The following is a 23,330-nucleotide window of genomic DNA, read 5'->3' as shown; positions in this document are numbered from 1 at the left end:
AGCTGCACTTTACAAATCCTGATTGATTGATTGATAGAGGATACTCATTCAGGGTCATTTATGGCATGCTAGTGAGGATACTCATTCATTATCACCATGAGATGGTAATGAGAACTATTACTCAGAGCCAGTCATGACACATTGGTATGGACACTCAGTCCGGTCTGCTACTTGTCGCAGCAGCTTGATATTGTGATTAAAAGGCCACTCTCTCCGTGCTTTCTCTAGGTCTCTTTATTAAGTATCACATTTCCGATTACATTGATAGAAGAAAGGTTGACCTATATTGATTTACACTGTTGACTGTTCTCTCTGGCTTGGCACGCGTGTTCGTGTCCTGCGCACATCGGCCATTTTTACACCCTTTGATTGGCAAGGGCTCCATCTTTCATACTACAGGATCTCCTGAGCGACGACCTCCTGAGGGGCGGACTCCTGAGGGACGACCTCCTGAGGGGCGGACTCCTGAGGGACGGCCTCCTGAGGGGCGGACTCCTGAGGGACGACCTCCTGAGGGGCGGACTCCTGAGGGATGGCCTCTTGAGGGGCGGTCTCCTCGGTGATATACTGCTGCTCCTCGCTTTCCTCCTCAGACGATTCCGAATCTGTGACAAAAGTGAGAACACATGAGTGAACAGGCCTTTGTTGTGGTGTAGCAGAGGTGCCAACCCATGTCTACGAGGCCATGCAAAGACACTTTGGAAGGTCCCCTTCCTGCACAAAAACAAGTAATAAATATGGTGCACTGCTGCCCTTTCCCTGTGGCGCAGGATAGCTGCTCCCTCCCCTGGCCCTGTTTACTTGCAAAGCCCAGTTTCTCCCCCACCTGCTCTATCTCACACTCTTTCACTTTCCCAGCCCAGTCCTTGCAACACCCCTTTACTCTCCTACCCTATCACATGCAACTTCCCTCTCCCAGCCACCACCCTCCCTTGCCCTTTCCCTCTCCCAGCCTGTCCTTCCCCCCCGCCCCACTCAGGTAAGTTTACCATAATAATACTCCATGCAGTGCTTCTGAGAGAAGCCGGACACAATGTGGTCACCAGTCTTTACGATCTCACTGGGGTAGGGTACGGCCAGCACGTTCTTCAGGTAACAGTTACCACTGTGGAGGGAGAAGAACAGGGGTCACATCTTCGTAGCGCTAAACGAACAAACACAGAACAAAAATGACGACACTGGGAAGGGGAAATGATGGTCAGGTGACAACCGCTGCTTTTTTCTACAATCTGCTGTGATAGTCTTTCATATTCTTTAATTCAGTTCCCCACGATGGGCGCCCACCATCCTGAAACTGTTTGCACATGTGCTAATACATGCACGCACATATTTTTTGCCAATGGTGTTCGGCATCAGCAACAAACAATTGTTTGTGCTTGCCAGTGCTGTTCAGCATCATCAAAAAGCATTTGCAAAGCCAAAAGGTGAGTTAACACTTTTCAAACGCAATACTAGCTGACCTAGCCAGTTGCTTGCATTCATTGGGCTGTGGTGCTATAGGTGTTTAATAGGAATTAGCTGTGGTGTAGCTGGTGATTCAGGGGCTAAGATACTATGTTATCCTGCTGAATAACTACGTTTTTCAGTTTGTAAACATGTTTTTTCCAAAAGCAGCAATAGTGAACTATCAAGGCTCACTCAGAAGGTGGTAAAATGGATTGGAGCTCAAATACATGATGAGAGTCAACATCCGGTGATAACAATATCCTTTAGAAATGCTGGGGTCCTGATTTAGAGGCTGTCGTTATGGGATGAAACCCCAAATATGTGTCCTGTGGCTCACAGTCCGCTCTCCCCAGCAATCTTTGTATTTATGTCTCCGCCTGCACAAGGTGTAACTGAGCACCGAGGTAATGATGGAAAGTTGTCCACCTGAGCCACCAATAATTTCTGTGAGGAACATGATACATATAATGAATTTTGATTGACATGATTTGCATGTTTGCTGGTCAGTCTGAAAGCTGGGTGGAGATTGGTGTTCACTGAAAGTGGGACCCTCTGTCTCCCAGGGTTGTTTTTGTGCAAGACCCTGCATGCAACACAGGAACCCTTGCAACATGGTGCCCGTGTTGGCGCTAGGCAGCCTGTTGTGAACCAGAGCAGGGGACAAGGACAGGAATGTGCTGTATGCCTTAAATATTGTGCGTTCCTTTCCCTGCCATGCAGTGCAGCAAGGTCACCTGCTGCCCTGCGCACAATCTGATAAAAATGTTGCTCATTTCCTCAGTTCTTTGAGAGTTAGTGATACACAAACTGAGTGGGACCACTGTGGGAGGCCGACCATTGGATCCACCTTTTGCAATCTCCAAACTAGCTCCCGTGCTGCGATGTGGATCTCCAGTTTATTCTGCAAACACAGCTGTGCTTTTGCACACAGCCTTCATTAGTTCACTATATTGTCTTTAATCTGATTTTGGGTTTATGTCTCTCTTTTTTCTTGTTATTACTGCAGAAGAGAGGAAAAGTCCCTGCAAGATCTCATTCATAAAGGGCCTTTGGTAGTGCTTCAGTTTTGAAATCACTAAGGGACAAATTTACTAACGTTTTCGCAAGGAAATACAGCAAGACATCTTACTCTGCTGTGTGAAATGGAGAGAGCAGGGATGCACCATATTTAATAAGTTATGGTGCATTCCTGCTCTCCCTTTCTGCACTGGTGCACTGAGTGGTGCCAAACGCCAACACAGGCACCCTTGCACCATGGTGTCCACCCTGGTTTAATGTTTATTGAAGACCTCGGGCTCAGCTCATCCAATCTCACTGTATAAATTTCATGGATTATGCTGACGACATCCAGCTAATGTTATCAACTGATCCATGTATTCCATCTCTGTTGGTGTCCTTCCATACGTGCATGCATTGTCTCTGTGCATGGCTAGGTCAAAACTCCATTAAGTGTAGGGAAGACAAGACTGAAGTCCTGTGCTGTTCCATTGGCAAACCTCTGCTAACTTCTGGCCGCTACGAGCCACCTCTGCTCTCTCTGCCTTTTCATCTGTCCCCAATCTCAGTCTCTATAAGGACGAGGCTCTCTCTCTTTAATCATGTTAATATAATGTCAGCTTCTTGTTTCTCCTTAGTGCGGATAATCTACAAAATCTTGTCCTTTCTTCCCAGTTATTCCCTCCCGCTTGTGGTTCAGTCCTCCATTTTAAGCCAGTTGGACTATTGCAATTCACTTTTTTTGGTGCCTGGACTACCTTTTAAAGTATCACTTCCAGGCTGCAGCTGTTAGTCTAGCTGTTTGAACGGTAAAGTCATCTGCTTGATTACAACGTAGACCCGGCCCTCATTGCCCAGCTGTGCTGTTGTCTGGATCCCTAATGTGAATTGTTTTTGTTAAATGCGAACACGCATTATGCCTGTGCACCGTGGTATAGGCCTGTCTTCTGGATTGTGGTCTTGTTGGACCGGGAGGGGTGCCCAAAGTCCTACCCTCATATTGGTGGAAGGCTACCGGCTTCACCAGGAGTTATGCTGGACAAGTGCTGTTGTGGCAGCGTACCGCGTAGTGATCAGGACCTTTTTACCCTGTGTCACTGGAGTGAGGCCTACCAGCTCACTCTCCTTTTTAAACGTTCCGCCGCTGTGTGCTTACCCCAACCTTGGCCTGCAACAGGTAGACGTGGAGTGCTGTCCAGCGCAGGAGTAGTGACTGCGGTTGTTGTATGTGTGCCTGGGAAGGGTACAGTGCAAGGATGGAGCTGTAGGGGGCAGTGCGTGTGGGGTTACTGCGTGTGCTGGGAGTATAGATGACTACATTACATGAGCGATGTAGTGCTGTATGCATGTGTACATGTATGCGCGTCAATGCATGGAGGGACTAGTGCTGGGGATGAAGTGGGCTGTGACAATACACTGAATGAGTGTGCCTGCAATGGTACATGACATTGAGTACTCCGGGTTCTATTTTGGGAATCCCTGGGCCTGTGTGGTGAAGACATGAGGAGGAGAGAAATACCCCCAGATTTGTGTTTTGCTGCATTCCTGTGAGCTGGGTGGGACACACACTGGAGGGAAGGAGGAAGAGACCCCCTTTACACTTTGAAAGGTTGCTCTTGGATTCAGCGATAGATCGCAGGGAAGGGACCTGGACACATTTCAGGAAGAGAGATGAGACTGATAAGGGAATCATAGAGTGTAGGGCTGGGAATCTGGGATTAACATATTGATGCACATGTGGCTGACATCCAGGTGTAAACTCCGGTCACTCCCGTGAATTGTGTTGAGGGACAATCCACTTTGGAGTTGTGGCTGCTGTGAAGGACATCTTTCATGAAGGAAGATGAAAAGGTGAAGTGCCCACTTCAAAAGAAGTAGAACCCCAACATAAAACCTCAAAGACCCAGACCCTAAATCACATTTGGGCATATATTTATACTTTTTTAGTGCACATTTGTGTCATTTTTTGATGCAAAAGCGGCACAAACTTACAAAATATAATTGTAATTTTTACGTTTATGCCTCATTTGCGTAACAAAACGACGCAAATGGGGCGCTAAAAAAGTATAAATATGGGACTTGGTGTCTAGAAGAGGACAAGGACTATAAGAAGAGGAGGTTGACTCCCCAAAAATGTGTGATTTGCCAAGCAGTCAGACGGGCTGTGTGAGAAGGGGAAGCTCTGCAAGACGCCTGTCTGTGACCAGGTGTCTGGGGCAACGCCTGCTTGTCTCCCTGCTGGGTGAGGAGGCATCACCCATGGAAACGGAGACCACCTGCCCTGGCGCACCTACACTTACCTGCTTGCCAAGACCAGTGTGTCCTGTGTGGAAAAGGAGAGCTTTGGTGGCCGCGAGGTCCAGTGGAAGCCCTACCATGAGGACTCCCTGTGCAAAGTGTGAGGATTCGGCTGTGCAGTGAACAGACCGTAGGCCATGTGCAAGGCTGATTACGGTGAACCCTGTATGCCAGAAATGGGCCTTGTTGACTGGGCAAAGTATTGAGTGCTGTGCGGAGGACGCCTAGCCCACACTGCCTTGTTGCCGTGATTCTGTATCCTAAAGGGGGCTACTGGCGAAGTAGTTGTGTGACCAGTGTGCCGGGACTTGTGAACTGAGAAGCGATGCTATAGGCTGGGAAGGCTGCTGTGGTGTGGACGATTTCACCTGAGGAGTCTATGTTGCATCGGTAGGTACCGCAACAGCCCCATATGCCAAGAGCAGCTGCCGGAATGAAATCATTGAAGACTTCAGGCCGTTGCCCAGGACTGCAGTGAGGATGGAACCAACAGGCTTTTCCAAACATAAGGTTCTGCCCTGACTGACTCACGTGGCCTAGGGGGAAGCAGAGGAGGACAACGCACCCTTGTGGCACTCCAATCAGGAAGCGCAGAACTGAATTACCCCCACCGGGAGTACTTGACTTATGCACTGCTGAGAGCCGGAAGCTGCTCCTAGGGCTGGGGAGAGTGACTGCACCACTCTGGAGAGTAAGCCTGCGCCAGCCTGACACTGCTGCGTGTACCTCAAGCCGGACCTGAGCTCGGGAGTGCCTGCCCTGAGCCCCCCCTTGGTAACACTGAGGGGCAGATTTATGGGAAGTGGCGCTGCACTGAGTGTAGCGCCACGTTCCCTGCACCCTGTAGCACCCCCCTACCACCACCATGTGTGCGCCTTATTTAAAATACGGCGCACCATGGCGCAGGGTAGGGGGCAATAGCATCATTTTTCATGAGGCTATTGATGTACTCTGCAAGACTAGCGCCAAGAGTACGTAGGGGCCATTTCAAAAGAATGGAAGCCCCCTTTTTACGCCTGCTCTTGAGCAGGCATTAAAAGAGCTGTAAAAAATTACGTCATTTTTTCAGCTCCCCTAACGGGGGTATGCCCCCTTTGCATACAGTATGCCTGGCGCAGGCATAGTGTAACGCAAAGGGGTATAAAGTGGCGCAATGCATGCATTGCGCCTCCCTGTAAATAAGGCACGGGGATTTCGGCCTCGTTGGGCCACATTAACGTAAAAAATAATGACGTTTATGTGATGCCAGGAGACACCAGGGCACTATAAATGTGCCCCTGAATGCTTTAGTGCAACAGGAGTGGGTAAGTCTTGAACTAGTGCCTTTGAGACCCTGTGGGATTTGCTACAGAAGGTGCTGAGGCACCGTAGACTCTTTTTACTGAAATCTCGAAGAGTCAAAGGGAACTGTTGAGTAGGGTCTAATGGTTTGAATTCCCTGATGTGGCCATCTGTGACTGGGGAATAACCCTGAACACGTTACACCAAGGAAGGTCAGACAGGGAATCGCCTGACAACTACTACGGCCCAGAACTCAGGGGATTGTGTTTTGCATTTGAATGTGTAGAATTAGAAATAGGACAAAGAGATAAAATACATATTTTACTTATGAAAGAAAGTATTTCGCTGGATGTTGATACATGCCCCCAGTGGAGCCTCGACTGCTCAATCACAGCTACCACTGAGAGTCGGGTTCAGAAGGGGTACTTGGCCAAGATGAGTGGGGTCCATAGTAGGTCAGGTCCACATCCGGAGTAAAGGCCCTCAACCACCACTGGTGGGCCCAGTGACCCACGCATGCCTCGTGGCGCTCTGGTTATGGCAGTAGCACTGCCTCTCCCCGCCATTCCTCTTAAGTTAGAGCCTTGGACATTTTACATTGGTTACTCTTAACCAGGAAAGATGTGTTTAAATCTCTGTGTATTGTACACAGGGCCATCCATCGGGCTGGTCTTCGCTTCCTTCAGCAGAAATTTGAGTGCTACGTCCCTGAGCGATCACTGTGCCCAGCCAGTGATCACCTGCTCACTATTCCCAAGTTTACAAAGGTACGAGCAAGAAGTCGAGCCTTCTCTGTATACGGTGCTCGGCCTTGGAACAATCTGCCCCCACTCTTTGTTGCATGAGGGAGCTACTGGCTTGCAAGAAAGATCTAAAAAGTTGGCTTCACGTCCTTTGTACTGTTCACTTTTCTACCTTTGTGTGGTTACCAGCACCAGCACAACTTTTAGGTAGCTAAACTTTGCTAGTTAACTTTTATAGTGGGTCAGACCAGGCGTTAGGGGAGTTGTGGACCTATTTCCATGGTTAAACACCATGGAATGGGTCCACAGGTGCCATCCTCAAGCCCCAGGAACACCCCCACCAGAGGGACACCGGAGGAATGGGGACCCCATCCCAGGTAAGTAGAGGTAAGTATTTTTTTGTTTTAATTAAAGTGCCATCGGGGGCCCAACTTGGGGTCCCCTGCATGGCATACGGTGCAATGCCCATGCCAAGGGGACAGTGGTCCCCTGTGCTGGCCATTGGGGTGTTGGGCATGACTCCTGTCTTTTCTAAGACAGGAGTCATGTGGTATGGATGGTTTTGCGTCAGAAAATGACGCTAGGCTGGTTAGAGGCATTTTGTTTGCCTCTAACCAGCCTAACGTCATTATTTGGTGCAAACCCCCCTTCTCCTATACTGCCACCCCCACCCGGCTAACGTAATTTTTTATGCTAGCCTACCCTTTGCACTGGTTTGCGCCATTCCATAAATATGGAGCCCGGCTGGCGCTCAGGAATGGCGAAAGCCAGTGCTAAATATTTTGATGCAAAACTGCGTTTGTGCAGTTTTGCATCAAAAAGTATAAATATGCCCCTATAATGTCTTTAAAGAACCACTTTTAATGATGTGGGTTTAGGGGAGTGAGGGGGTTTGAGAACAGACCTTGGCACTCTTTGGTAGCTCCAGGGAGCACAGTCCTGGCTGAGGTCGACACAGATAGATGGTGACTCTAAATCACACAGAATTGCATAAGTAGCGACAGAAAGTTTCTCAAGATATCACAGAAGTGCTGGCAAGGTGGAACATGGGTCACCTAGGATCCTAGATGGGGCTAGGAAAGGGGACATGGCTTGTCGAGGGCCCTGGATGGGCATTCCATGTCGCTGAAGGCAATGATGAATCAGGGGCATGAAATGAAGACATATTACTGACAGGAGGTAGAAAGAGGTGGCTTTGGAAGAGACACATCTTGATTTCCACCCAGAGGCAGCCAAACTCCAAGATGTCACACAAAGAGAAAGAGGAGGGCAGCAATGGTGTGGTACCCGCACATCCAGTATCCTTCAGCAGTGCTGAACAATTCCAAGTCTTGCTTCACCAAAAGCATTAAGAGGTGGTGCTGTGTGGATGCCAGTGCCCTACTACCCCAAGACGTAAACATTAAGCGGGATTGGAGGTCAAAAGTCAAATATGGTGTAGCTCCGAAGCACTGCAAATAGAAACACTGAAAATGTCACTATAGCTTATTAGGCTACAAATCGTGTGGGAGAATTGCTCATGTGGCCGGAAGGAAGAGATTGTGTGCTTAATATAAAGGTAACAGTATGACATATAGGGCCTCATTAACAGTGTTACCGTCCGCTGGCCCAGCGGAAAGGTCACATCAACATTGCAGCCGGCTCGTAATAGAACTGCGGCAATGCTGATGTGCAGCGGGTGCAGTAGCACCCGTCGCGCATTTCACTGCCCGAAATTCGTGCAGTGAAATGCGCAATGGGGCTGTGCCTGGAGGGCCCTGCACTGCCCGTGCCAAGTGCATGGGCAGTTCAGGGGCCCCCAGGGGCCTCCGAGTCCACTTACCGCCAGCCTTTCGGACAGGCTAGTGGTAAGGGGAGTCGAAATCCCTAGGGCAGCGCTGCCCTGGCGGATTACGACCGCCGGGACCGCCTTGGCGGTATACCACCAGTCCCGGTGGTATGACTGTGGCGGAAGTGCCACGGTCATGACAAGGCTGGCAGTACCGCCAGCCTGTTGGCGGGAGAGGATGGGGTAAAAGAAGATCTCGGTTTGAGTCCACTGTCTATCTCCAAATTTGGGCCCAGATTTAGGAGGGCCTAGTGCCTCTTTGCGCCAAATTTGTATTTTGTTTTACACTAATGTAGCCCAACGAGGACAACATTGCAGCACCAGATTTACAAAGTGGCAGAATGCACACATGGCACCACTCTTTAAACCCTAGCGCCACATCATGCCTGCGCCAGGGGGGTCCAAAAAATGGTGCAGAGAAATCGAAAAGATTTGTTTGCGCCATTTTGTTCGCCATTTTTAACGTCTGCTCAGAACAGGCATTAAAGGGGGGCACACCATTGGTTACAATGGGCCCCTATGTTGGCCCAAACCCCAAACAGTACATCAATAGCGTCAAAAGTGTTGACGCTATTGCCCCCTACCCTGCGCCTTGGTGCGCCGTATTTTGAATGCGGCGCACACATGGTGGCGGTAGGGGGCGCTGCCCCGGGTCCAGCATCACTTTCCTAAATCTGCCTTTGGTTCAGTATCACGATGCACCAATATGTCTTGTGCAGATGGCGGAGATGAATCCTTATATTCAAGAGACAAATAAATTGAATATCTTGTATGTCCCTGGTAGTTCTATTACATGATAATCTAGAATGGTCACCAGAAGTATCCATACGAGGTGTATCCATGAAATATGTTTTCAGTTTGAGACAAATGAAAACAAATCAATCCGTATCTCTGTATAATCTGGGATGGAACTGAGACAAACCCCTAAGGCCTTGCTAAGTGCACTTATTTGGTCAGTAGACAGTAGTTAGGACGAGCGATTAATCACTTGCACAGAATCTTGGCTGGGACAGGAGTGGAAAAAGCCAAAGTCGAGGAATTTGCACGCTGGTCGTTTGATTGCAGGAAACCGTTCCCTCCCTTTTATTTGTTTCCACTGTGTTTACCCCCCTCCTAGTTTTCTGGTATTTGTGTTGGACGTGTTGTAGTTTTGTCTTGTCCCTGTCCTGTACCTTTCCAGTTCTTCTGAAAAAGGAGAGCACATACCCCCTGCTGGGGGACCCACGTTACCAGTAGCCTCTTCTGGTGGGTGGGTGGGTGGGTCCCTTCCCTTGAGATACCAGAGGCCTCCTCTGATCCCACAGACTGAGTGCTAATTTTAACGTCATCAAATTTCCGGACAAATGTAAAAACGCGACCATTACTCTAATCATTATCGTCCCTCCTGAGTTTTTTCAACTTTTTATCTTTGATATAAAGTTGGTGCGCAATGAGTACTTCTTTCAAAATATTGTAAGTTTTCTCTGTAGCATCTGGGAAATTCAACGTATTGACTTCCTGTTGTAGAGTGATGATTTCTGATAACAATGTATCTCTTTTTCTTTCGGCATGTCTAATTAGGATATCAATCATGCTGACAGAGGAAGATAGAATCAGATGTTCCCATCCCCCGAGAGATCCGGATCCAGGTCATCGAAGGATGGAAAGATAATCACCCAAAGTCCACGGGGATTTGTTTCAACTCGAGATATCTCTTCAGGGTGGCGGCATCCCAAAGCTGCTGTGCAACATCTGGAGCTTCCTGGATCAGTGTCCTACACCAACAAGGGTGGCACAATGGCAGAGGATGAGTCAACCACTGTGGATCTCTTGAACCTGGGTGATGCGCAGGGGCATCCAATAATTAAGGTTGAGGGCCTGTGAATTTGTCACTGTTAGTGGTGGCGACGGATTTCTGACTATTCAATACTTTGGTAAGGGCAAGAAGATGTGGAGTACCCTACGTGGCCTTGGTCCCACTGCTGAACGCTGGGTGAGCACTGCTGCAAATCTCCTGCATGCATTTGCGTGACACTTCTGTGTTTGCAGTGTGCCATGCGTGACACTTTGAGGTTTCTAATGGAAACAAGTGGAGTGTTGGTACATGAAGAGAGATGACAGGAAGGCGTACATTAGATTCAGGACAACAGTAGGTTATACCCCAACAGCATCCTGCTGTCTCGCCTAGTGCTCTGGGCTCATCTCCACCTTGTGTCCCTCTTCTCATCTCTTCATTTCCTCTCTTTATAACATGTTGCATCTACTGCAAATTTAGTGATGCATTTATCCATTCGTTTATCCATTCACCCTTTCATCCACGTATTAACTCACCCATCTCTTCATCCATCTCTGCACTCACCCATTCATCCAGCGATCCATGCACTGGTAAGTGCCTCAGTCACTCATCAACTCATTCTTAAACTTTTTGAAATTGTGCACGCACACACACAAACACACACTTGTGCTCACATACACACACAAACACCCCCCTCCCCACACACACACAATCAATCCATCAATCAATCATAGCATTAGTAAAGCGCAGCACTATCACCCCTAATGGTATCTGGGCGCTGTGGGTGCCGTGTCTCAATTGAAAAGCCACGTCTTGAGGCTCCTTCTGAATTCCACCAGGGATGGAGCTGTTCGGAGGTGGAGGGCAGACGGTCCCAGGACCTGGCTGCTGTGTAGAAGAAGGAGCAGCCTCCGCTGCAGCTGCGATGGATGAGGGGTGTGTATGTGAGTTTTAACGAGGCAGATCATAGTTGTCCTGCGGGACGTAGAAGATCAGTTGGTGGTTGATGTAGGACGGCCCTAGTTTGTGGAGATGCTTGTATGCAAGTGTGGGGGTTTTGAATGAGCATCTCTTCTGGACGGGGAGCCAGTGGAGGTTCCGGAGGAGAGGGGTAATGCTTGAGCGGTTGGGGAGGTTGAGGATGAGTCTGGCTGTTCTATTCTGTAGTATGGAGTCTTTTTAGTAGCTGGGAGTACGCTGCGGGGTAGAGTGTTGCCATAGTCGAGGTGGCTGGTGACCAGGGTATGCATGATTGACTTTCTGGTGCCAGTAGGGATCCATTTGAAGATTTGGCAGAGCATACAGAGGATGAAGAAGCAGGAGGAGGCAACCGAGTTTACTTGTCGGTTTATGGATAGTTGGCTGTCAAGGATGATGCAGAGGTCATGTTATGTTATGGTATAATTGCTTATATAGCGCTTAAACTGCCCAAGGGCCTTGTAGCGCTTACACTGCAATGCAGAATCACAATAGTACACAACCGCACATGAATTCAAGCTCTAACCATATTTTTAGGGCTTTCCAAAATGACATTTCTTGAGAACTTGATCTGATGTTAGGAGGTAAACTATTCCAGAGTTTGGCTCCTTGATAGGTCAATGACCTTCCTCCCCATCTTGCCTTTTTCACTTTTGGAACTTAACTAACCTGGCTGAGGAGGATCTGAGTAGTCTGCTTGGTGCATAAAAAGAAGCTAATGCTCTGAGCATCTCAGGGCCGTGGTTGTATAATGCTCTATGGATATGACATAATGCCTTGAATTGGATCCTTTTGGCTACTGGAAGCCAATGTAAAGAGGCAATTCCATTACGTACAGATTGTTGTTATGGAACATTTAAGAGCAGACGTGCAGCTGCATTTTGCACCCTCTGTAGTCTATCTATGACATATCTAGGTGATCCTATAAACAACGCATTGCCATAGTCAATGCGTGATCCTATCAGGCCTGAACAATCAATCTTTTGGCAACAAAAGGCAGAATCGCCAGAATCTTCCTCAGGGTCCTCAGAAGTGCAAAAGAGGTTCTGGCTATTCTATCAGCGTGTTGGAACATTGAAAGTTGGGGGTCCACCCATACTCCCAGACTTTTAATAAGGTCTTTAGGGGGCGGGAGTACACCGACTCCTTTTATTATAGCTGGGTTTGTAAAGGGATTTTTTGGTTGCCCAAAAAACATCAACTGCTTGTAGACAGGGTCCCAATACTGTCCCAAGATCCAGTTGCTTTTTGGAGAAGGAGACAATAAGTTGAATATCATCTGCATATGACACCAATTTCAGGCCAAATGACTGGACAATCTCTGCTAATGGCAACCTATAGATATTAAACAGCAACGGGCTTAGAGAGGAACCCTGAGGCACTCCGCAACTGCTCATAATACGTTTGGATATACATGATCTGTCTAACACCTGAAAAGATCTTCCGTAAATAAATGAGAAGATCCATTCTAAAGCGGTTCCAGAGATTCCAATCCCCTGCATCCTGTTTTTTAGGATATTCACGTCTACTGTATCAAAAGCCGCGCTGAGGTCTGGGGGAATGATGGCTGTTTCAATCCCTTTATCCAGCCTCTTTTTTGCTTCCTCTGTAATGGCAATCAGAGCTGGGCCTGTACATGTTTTTCTGCTATTTTAGCCAATATAGGTAGCAATGAAATTAGTCGATAGTTATTCATCACCTTTGAATCCAAATTAGATTTTTTTTAAAGAGGCTTGCCAATGGCCTGTTTCCACAGGTCTGGCTCTGTCCCAGAGGAAAGTGAGACATTAATAAGGCCAGCGATTACAGGACCCAACACTGGCGCTCCCATGCAACGTATCTGGGGTGTAGGTGGGTGCAGGGGGGAGCCTGATTTAATAGATCCCAGGAATTTTGTTACTGTGTCCGTATGAATGGGAGTAAGGTTTGATAGGGTAATCCCTTCCCTTAATTCCTGCGTAATAGAGGTATGATCTCCTTTAGGGGTGTGAGGAAAGGATACATAAATATCCTGGATTTTTTCATGAAAAAAGACGCCAGATAATCGACATGCAACTGCGGAGTGTCCGTAGGTTCTAGGTCGTCAGGAGGATGAATAAGTTCCTTAAGAGCCTTAAAGATCTCTTTTGGAGAGCTAGCTGCTGCTTCTATTCTTGAGGAGCAATATTTAGCCTGTCCATTTTTAATTTCAGCATGATAAGATCGGATCGAATTCCTATATTCCTCTTTCAGTGCTTCATCTTGCGTTTGTCTCCATTTCCTCTCTTGTCTTCTACATTCTCTTTTTTTCTCAAGTAGGCTTAAAGTGAACCACAGGGATGTCCTCCTCCGGGGCCTAAGTCTTGAATCAGAAAGGGGTATGAGTTCATACAGACTTACACTAATCCATTTATTAAAAGAATGTGTCAGAGCTGTTAAATTATTTTTATTTTTATTTTCTGGTCTGTTAATAAAGTCGGGCACTTTTAATTTATGCCACCTTCTTTTCCGTAATGGAGTATTACCAATATTAACCTTGTGCTTAGGAATGGTCATTTCTAATTCTATCAAATAATGTTCAGACCATGTCAAAGGGTGAGAGGTTAAATATTTTAGTCCTGGGGTGTTAGAAAAAACATGGTCGACTGTGTGACCTTTATTGTGAGTGGGTCCTTGATTGATTTAACCGTGTTAAATCACATGGCTTCATATCTGCTAACAGCAGCCTTGTTGATACATTATCATTGTCCTCTGCATGTATGTTAAAATCCCCTAGCAGTGTCAGATTGGATTTAGCACAGGCTAGTTGTGAGATATTCTCTACCAAAGAGGACAGAAAATCTCCAGTAGGGCCCGGAGGCCGATAGAGCAGGACACCAGACAAAGTATGATCAGGGTTCGCACTAATTGAAAAAAATATGCTTTCATATCCATCGATCTGTGAGGGAATCGTTGTGATCGCGCACGTGCGCCTATGAACAACTGCGATTCCACCACCCCTGGTAGGCCTGTCTATCCTACTAATTTTATAACCTGTGGGTAATGCCATCACAATGTCTGGTGCAGAACTTTCATCCAGCCATGTTTCAGTAAGAAACAGAGCCATTGGTTTAGTTTGTTCCAAAAGAAGGTAAATATCAGTTTTATGAGCCCCTAAGGAGCGGCAGTTAACTAGGAAACTGAATCGTTTGCGGATCAACACAATATTGGGGAGACCAGTAGCATACTGGGCATCTATATTCCTTACTTCTTGGATCCGTAGCCTTAGCACAAGAGCTCTGGGTCTTAGCATTCACAGCATATAAGACCTCCTTGGTATATTTAATTATTACCTTCTCAGCTGCCTTTTGGTCAGAGGTTCTGGGCTCACGGCTTGTTCTGGCGCGGACAGGCGCAAACGGGCTTAAAATAGCCCAGGAGTAAGTAAGAACTGCAGCGCTAACCCCCAAAGATGGCGGTCGCTAGGTGCACTGGTTCCCAAGGGAAGATGGCGCTATTCAGAGATGTACCCTTCCGCCCAACTACTAGCCCTGATACACCGGCCAGATTGAGGTAAGGGGAGTAAAACAGTGAAAAATTCTAGATTCCTCTTTTGTATGATTCAAGGTGATTAAATCCTAAAAACATTTAAAGCAGTTTGAAACATTTAGAGCATCTAGATAATACATACATTCAGTGTGCAAAAAAGCAATATACAAAGAGCCCAGATTCAAGCAGATTGTAACATTAGCTGTCGGTTTTGTGCGTGGTCTGATGGAGAGAACGTTGGTCTGAGTCTGCTGGCCACCAGCTGTGGCCCCACACAGAGGTGCTCGTCCCCAAGATCAGGACCTCAGTTTTGTCGGTTTTTAGCTTGAAGCAGCTGTTTTTCATCCATGTTGCTACGTTGGTCATGGTGTTGCAGAAGTTATCTTTGATGTTGTGGGAGTCTTTTGTGAATAAGAGGATTAGTTGCATATCGTCAGCTTAGAAGACTACATTGAGTCTGTAGGATCTGATGATGTCTGCGAGGGGGGTCATGAAGATGTTGAACAGGGATGGGCTGAGAGTGGATCCTTGGGGTACGCCGCAGGTGATGTTCTTGGTTGTAGGAAGGAAGGCGGATGCTCTGTGTGCGGAGAGGAAAGAGGTGACCCACTTAAGGCCGTTTTGTTGAATGCCTATGTTGGGAAGTCTGTTGAGGAGAGTGCGGTGGGAGACTGTGTCAGACGCTGCACATAGCTCCAGAAGGATCAGAGCTGCCGAGTCTCCTCGGTCAAGGAGAGTCCTGATGTCGTCTGTGGCAGTGATCAGCGCATGTCTGCACTGTGTTTGGCCTGGAATCTTGATTGTGAGGTGGTTTCATTCGAGGTAGTTTGTGAGCTGTTGGTTGATGGCTTTCGCAAGCACTTTGGCCAGGAAGCGGAGCAGGGAGATCGGTATGTAGTTTTGGAGGTCGCTGGGGGATTTCCTTAGGAGAAGTCTGACTTCTGCGTGCTTCCATTCGTCCAGGAAGGTTGCTGTGGACATGGAGGTGTTGAGGATGCGTGTTAGTTCCATGCTAATAGTGTTGGCTCTGAGATTGAAAAGTTGGTGGGGGTAGGGGTCGGTGGGTGCCCCAGAGGGGATGGATCACATGATGGCTGTGGTGGTCGGTGTAGTAATCGGAACGAGGAGGTTATCCGCACCCACAAACACACACGCTCATGCATATACACTGTAGGAAAGTACCATCTTGCCTGGCATGTTACCCCCATATTTCACTGTATATATGTTGTTTTAGTCTATGTGTCACTGGGACCCTGCCAGGCAGGGCCCCAGTGCTCATAAGTGTGCCCTGTATGTGTTCCCTGTGTGATGACTAACTGTCTCACTGAGGCTCTGCTAACCAGAACCTCAGTGGTTATGCTCTCTCTGCTTTCCGAATTTGTCACTAACAGGCTAGTGACCAATTTCACCAATCCTCATTGGCATACTGGTACACCCATATAATTCCCTAGTATATGGTACTGAGGTACCCAGGGTATTGGGGTTCCAGGAGATCCCTATGGGCTGCAGCATTTCTTTTACCACCCATAGGGAGCTCTGACAATTCTTACACAGGCCTGCCCGTGCAGCCTGAGTGAAATAACGTCCACGTTATTTCACAGCCATTTACCACTGCACTTAAGTAACTTATAAGTCACCTATATGTCTAACCTTCACCTGGTGAAGGTTGGGTGCAAAGTTACTTAGTGTGTGGGCACCCTGGCACTAGCCAAGGTGCCCCCACATCGTTCAGGGCAAATTCCCCGGACTTTGTGAGTGCGGGGACACCATTACACGCATGCACTGTACATAGGTCACTACCTATGTACAGCGTCACAATTGTAACTCCGAACATGGCCATGTAACATGTCTAAGATCATGGAATTGTCCCCCCAATGCCCCCGGGTCTCTAGCACAGAACCCGGGTACTACCAAACTGCCTTTCCGGGGTCTCCACTGCAGCTGCTGCTGCTGCCAACCCCTCAGACAGGTTTCTGCCCTCCTGGGGTCCAGGCAGCCCTGGCCCAGGAAGGCAGAACAAAGGACTTCCTCTGAGAGAGGGTGTAACACCCTCTCCCTTTGGAAATAGGTGTGAAGGCTGGGGATGAGTAGCCTCCCCCAGCCTCTGGAAATGCTTTGATGGGCACAGATGGTGCCCATCTCTGCATACGCCAGTCTACACCGGTTCAGGGATCCCCCAGCCCTGCTCTGGCGCGAAACTGGACAAAGGAAAGGGGAGTGACCACTCCCCTGACCTGCACCTCCCCGGGGAGGTGCCCAGAGCTCCTCCAGTGTGTCCCAGACCTCTGCCATCTTGGAAACAGAGGTGTTTGTGGCACACTGGACTGCTCTGAGTGGCCAGTGCCAGCAGGTGACGTCAGAGGCTCCTTCTGATAGGCTCTCACCTCTCTTGGTAGCCAATCCTCCTTCCTAGGTAGCCAAACCTCCTTTTCTGGCTATTTAGGGTCTCTGCTTTGGGGATCTCACCAGATAACGAATGCAAGAGCTCACCAGAGTTCCTCTGCATCTCCCTCTTCGCCTTCTACCAAAGGATCGACCGCTGACTGCTCAGGACGCCTGCAAAACCGCAACAAAGTAGCAAGACGACTACTAGCAACCTTGTATCGCCTCATCCTGCCGGCTTTCTCGACTGTTTCCAGGTGGTGCATGCTCTGGGGGTAGCCTGCCTCCTCTCTGCACCAGGAGCTCTGAAGAAATCTCCCGTGGGTCGACGGAATCTTCCCCCTGCAACCGCAGGCAACAAAAGACTGCATCACCGGTCCTCTGGGTCCCCTCTCAGCACGACGAGCGTGGTCCGTGGAACTCAGCAACTCTGTCCAAGTGACTCCTACAGTCCAGTGACTCTTCAGTCCAAGTTTGGTGGAGGTAAGTCCTTGCCTCCCCACGCTAGACTGCATTGCTGGGTACCGCATGATTTGCAGCTGCTCCGGCTCCTGTGCACTCTTCCAGGATTTCCTTCATGCACAGCCAAGCCTGGGTCCCCGACACTCTAACCTGCAGTGCACGACCTCCTGAGTTGTCCTCCGGCGTCGTGGGACTCCCTTTTGTGACTTTGGGTGGACTCCAGTTCACTTTTCTTCTAAGTGCCTGTTCAGGTACTTCTGCGGGTGCTGCCTGCTTTTGTGAGGTCTCCCTACATTGCTGGGCACCCCCTCAGTCTCCTCATCCAAGTGGCGACATCCTGGTCCCTCCTGGACCACAGCAGCACCCAAAAACCCTAACCACGACCCTTGCAGCTAGCAAGGCTTGTTTGCGGTCTTTCTGCGTGGAAACACCTCTGCAAGCTTCCTCACGACGTGGGACATCGATCTTCCAAAGGGGAAGTTCCTAGTCCTCTTCGTTCTTGCAGAACACCAAGCTTCTTCCAACAGGTGGCAGCTTCCTTGCACCCTCAGCTGGCATTTCTTGGGCTCCTGCCCACTCTCGACACTGTCGCAACTCTTGGACTTGGTCCCCTTGTCTTACAGGTACTCAGGTCCGGAAATCCACTGTTGTTGCATTGCTGGTGTTTGTTCTTCCTGCAGAATCCCCCTATCACGACTTCTGTGCTCTCTGGGGGAAGTAGGTGCACTTTACGCCTACCTTTCAGGGTCTTGGGGTGGGCTATATTTCTAACCCTCACTGTTTTCTTACAGTCCCAGCGACCCTCTACAAGCTCACATAGGTTTGGGGTCCATTCGTGGTTCGCATTCCACTTTTGGAGTATATGGTTTGTGTTGCCCCTATTCCTATGTGCTCCTATTGCAATCTACTGTAACTATACATTGCTTGCATTACTTCCTTTTGCTATATCTGCATAATTTTGGTTTGCGTACATATATCTTGTGTATATTTCTCATCCTCATACTGAGGGTACTCACTGAGATACTTTTGGCATATTGTCATAAAAATAAAGTACCTTTATTTTTAGTATATCTGTGTATTGTGTTTTCTTATGATATTGTGCATATGACACCAGTAAATGTAAAAAAATGTAAATTAGCACTTGTATAGCGCACTACTCACCCGTTAGGGTCTCAAGGCGCTGTACTCATACCACTATGGAACCCCTCCTGGCTTTTCCCTGTGAGGCGCCCACTCCTGAGCACCCCCAGGGTGAAGCCAGGCATCCAAGCGCTGTTGGGGCGATTAAGCAAGCTATTGCCCAGAGTTGCAGAGTGGGACCCATGAATTAGATTAGGCACTGAGGTGAGAATTATCTGGTCAAGGGGAATTGAGCCCAAGACCTGCCGAAGCGGGACTTTAACCCTGGTCTTGAGCCAGATCTCTGCTTCAGGGTCTGCCGCTCTAACCATTGAGCCACACTTCTCCACACCAGTGGCATAGTAGGAGCTTTGCATGTCTCCTAGTTCAGCCTAAGCTGCTCTGCTATAGCTACCTTCTATCAGCCTAAGCTGCTAGAAACACCTCTTCTACACTAATAAGGGATAACTGGACCTGGTACAGAGTGTAAGTACTTCTGGTACCCACTACAAGCCAGGCCAGCCTCCTACATACACACACACACACACACACACACATATATACACACACTTATGCACACACACTCATACACACACAAATGCACATGCACACTCATATACACACAAATGCACATGCACACGTACTAATCAATCAAGTACCACTTTCTATCACAATGCCAGACCTTTTTGCTTGGGTAGTGCTTTGCACCCTTTGCATACAGTGTAGTTACACTGCTAAAACATTTGGACTGCTCGCCCTAATCTTTTTTGAGTGTCTTGTCCTTACGTGGAAGGGACCTCAGTCTGACCATCACCTACCCTAACGTGGCAGAGACCTCAATCTGACCATCACCTGCCCTCATGTACGCGAGACCTCAGTCCGACCATCACCTGCCCTCACATGGCAGAGACCTCAGTCTGACCCTCACATGGTAGAGACCTCAGTCTGACTATCACCTGTCCTCCCATAGCAGGGACCTGCCCTCATGTGGCAGAGACCTCAGTCTGAACATCACCTGCCATAGCGTGGCAGGGACCTCAGTCCTACTATCACCTGCCCTACAGGTGGGGCAGGGGACGTCAGTCCGACCATCACCTTCCATCACGTGGTAAGACCATCACCTGCCCTCACGTGGCAGAGACCTCAGTCTGACTATCATCTACCCTCATGTACCCGAGACCTCAGTCCGACCATCACCTGCCCTCACGTGGCAGAGACCTTAGGCTGACCATCATCTACCCTCATGTACCCGAGACCTCAGTCCGACCATCACCTGCCCTCACGTGGCAGAGACCTTAGGCTGACCATCATCTACCCTCATGTACCCGAGACCTCAGTCCGACCATCACCTGCCCTCACGTGGCAGAGACCTCAGTCTGACCATCATCTACCCTCATGTACCCGAGACCTCGGTCCGACCATCACCTGCCCTCACGTGGCAGAGACCTCAGTCTGACCATAATTTACCCTCATGTACCCGAGACCTCAGTCTGAACATCACCTGCCCTCACGTGGCAGACACCTCAGTCCGACCATCACCTGCCCTCATGTGGCACAGACCTCAGTCTGACCATCACCTGCCCTTATGTGGCAGAGAACTCAGTCTGACCATCACCTGCCCTCATGTGGCACAGACCTCAATCTGACCATCACCTGCCCTCATGTGGCACAGACCTCAATCTGTCCATCACCTGCCCTCACGTGGAAGGGACCTGAGTCTGACCATCACCTGCCCCCATGTCGCAGAGACCTGTCTGACCATCATCTGCCCTCATGTGGTAAAGACCTCATTCTGACCATCACCTGCACTCAGGTGGCAGAGAACTCAGTCCGAACATCACCTGCCACACACGTGGTAGAGACCTCAGTCTGACCATCACTTGCGCTCATGTGGTAAAGACCTCATTCTGACCACCACCTGCCTTTGCATCTGACTATCTCCTAACCTCACGTGACTGAGACCTCAGTCCAACCATCACCTGCCCTCACGTTGCAGGGACCTTAGTCTGACCATCATCTACACTCATGTACCCGAGACCTCGGTCTGACCATCACCTGCCCTCACGTGGCAGAGACCTCAGTCTGACCATCACCTGCCCTCATGTGGCAGAGACCTCAGTCCGACCATCACCTGCCCTCATGTGGCACAGACCTCAATCTGACCATCACCTGCCCTCATGTGGCACAGACCTCTATCTGTCCATCACCTGCCCTCACGTGGAAGGGACCTGAGTCTGACCATCACCTGCCCCCATGTACCCGAGACCTCAGTCCGACCATCACCTGCCCTCACGTGGCAGAGACCTCAGTCTGACCATCATCTACCCTCATGTACCCGAGACCTCGGTCCGACCATCACCTGCCCTCACGTGGCAGAGACCTCAGTCTGACCATAATTTACCCTCATGTACCCGAGACCTCAGTCTGAACATCACCTGCCCTCACGTGGCAGACACCTCAGTCCGACCATCACCTGCCCTCATGTGGCACAGACCTCAGTCTGACCATCACCTGCCCTTATGTGGCAGAGAACTCAGTCTGACCATCACCTGCCCTCATGTGGCACAGACCTCAATCTGACCATCACCTGCCCTCATGTGGCACAGACCTCAATCTGTCCATCACCTGCCCTCACGTGGAAGGGACCTGAGCCTGACCATCACCTGCCCCCATGTCGCAGAGACCTGTCTGACCATCATCTGCTCTCATGTGGTGAAGACCTCATTCTGACCATCACCTGCACTCAGGTGGCAGAGACCTCAGTCCGAACATCACCTGCCCCACACGTGGTAGAGACCTCAGTCTGACCATCACTTGCGCTCATGTGGTAAAGACCTCATTCTGACCACCACCTGCCTTTGCATAGCCTCAGTCCGACTATCTCCTAACCTCACGTGACTGAGACCTCAGTCCAACCATCACCTGCCCTCACGTTGCAGGGACCTTAGTCTGACCATCATCTATTCTCATGTACCCGAGACCTCAGTCTGACCATCACCTGCCCTCACGTGGCAGAGACCTCAGTCTGACCATCACCTGCCCTCATGTGGCAGAGACCTCAGTCCGACCATCACCTGCCCTCATGTGGCACAGACCTCCGTCTGACCATCACCTGCCCTCATGTGGCAAAGACCTCTGTCCGACCATCACCTGCTCTCATGTGGCACAGACCTCAATCTGTCCATCACCTGCCTTCACGTGGAAGGGACTTGAGTCTGACCATCACCTGCCCCCATGTCGCAGAGACCTCAGTCTGACCATCATCTGCCCTCATGTGGTAAAGACCTCATTCTGACCATCACCTGCACTCAGGTGGCAGGGACCTCAGTCCGAACATCACCTGCCCCACACGTGGTAGAGACCTCAGTCTGACCATCACTTGCGCTCATGTGGTAAAGACCTCATTCTGACCACCACCTGCCTTTACATAGACTCAGTCCGACTATCTCCTAACCTCACGTGACTGAGACCTCAGTCCAACCATCACCTGCCCTCACGTTGCAGGGACCTTAGTCTGACCATCACATGTCCCACAAGAGGCAGAGACCATGTGACGAGACGTCAGTGTGACCACCATGGGTATGGTATCAGACAGCTGGGGATGGAGGTACACTGAAGACCACCTCATAGTACGTGACATGTCGACAAATATTCTGCCTCCCTGTACAAGGGCCTCAGCCCTCATCCAGCACTGCTTCTCCCCAGCTGGGTGCCCACAAAATACCTATAAACACACACATGCGTACATGTGTACATCATACATACATATATCCAGGAAACTTGCACGAAGCGCTTTGGCAGAGCAATCTGAAACATTGAAACAGGCAGACACAGTCCACACCTACATTACGGTTAATGTATACAGACAGTGGTATGTGTCTGATCTACAGGTCTGTCACACGTCTGGCACACGTGTGGCACACGTCTGGCATGGCAGGCACACTCCAGCATGTTGTATGGATACCCTGCTTCTTTCCCCAGACCCCAGCGGTGCCCAGGGTCTCTCCATGCTCTTACAGTGGATGGTAAGACTTCATTATGAGACACAACAGGTAAGACACACATGGAATAGTGCCTTGATGCCCTTATTAGTAGCAGCACCAGCTGGGCATTCCTATTGCGCAGGGCCACAAACACCAAGGGCCTGATCTATGAAAAGTTAGCGCCGCCTTTGCATCATTTTTTTATGCAAAAACAGCGCAAACGTATAAAATAGAATTATCGCCCTGATTTATACTTTTTGACGTAAACCTGCGTTAGCGCAGATTTGCGTCAAAAAGTATACCGCCGGCTAATGCCATTCCTGGACACCAGGCAGGCGTCATATTTCAGCTATGACGCTAGCCGGCAGTAAGGCCCAGTTAGCGTCAAAATTATTGACGCTAACCAGGTGGGGGAGGCGTAGGGGAAACTGGAGGTTGTGCGTGAAAGAATGGCGCTAGACAGGTTGGAGTTAAAAAAATGACCCTAACTTGATTAGCGTCATTATTTCCATGCACAACCCCCATGGACATGA

General features: G+C 49.2%; 1 protein-coding gene across 1 annotated transcript in view; it reads right to left on the bottom strand.

The window, feature by feature from the left end:
* Positions 1 to 216: 216 nt before the first annotated feature.
* LOC138247136 (coagulation factor XI-like) overlaps positions 217 to 23,330 on the bottom strand; it is a 106,110-nt gene continuing 82,996 nt past the window's right edge. The window contains exons 10-11 of the mRNA XM_069201908.1: positions 990 to 1,105; positions 217 to 605 (exon numbers count right to left, since the gene is read on the bottom strand). Of these exons, the coding sequence (XP_069058009.1) occupies positions 394 to 605; positions 990 to 1,105 (328 nt within the window). The 3' untranslated portion in view covers positions 217 to 393. The remainder of the gene's footprint in view (positions 606 to 989; positions 1,106 to 23,330) is intronic.

This window comes from Pleurodeles waltl, chromosome 1_1, assembly GCF_031143425.1.
Source record: "Pleurodeles waltl isolate 20211129_DDA chromosome 1_1, aPleWal1.hap1.20221129, whole genome shotgun sequence".
NCBI lineage: Eukaryota > Metazoa > Chordata > Amphibia > Caudata > Salamandridae > Pleurodeles > Pleurodeles waltl.
This window is presented reverse-complemented; position numbering and strand designations above follow the sequence as displayed.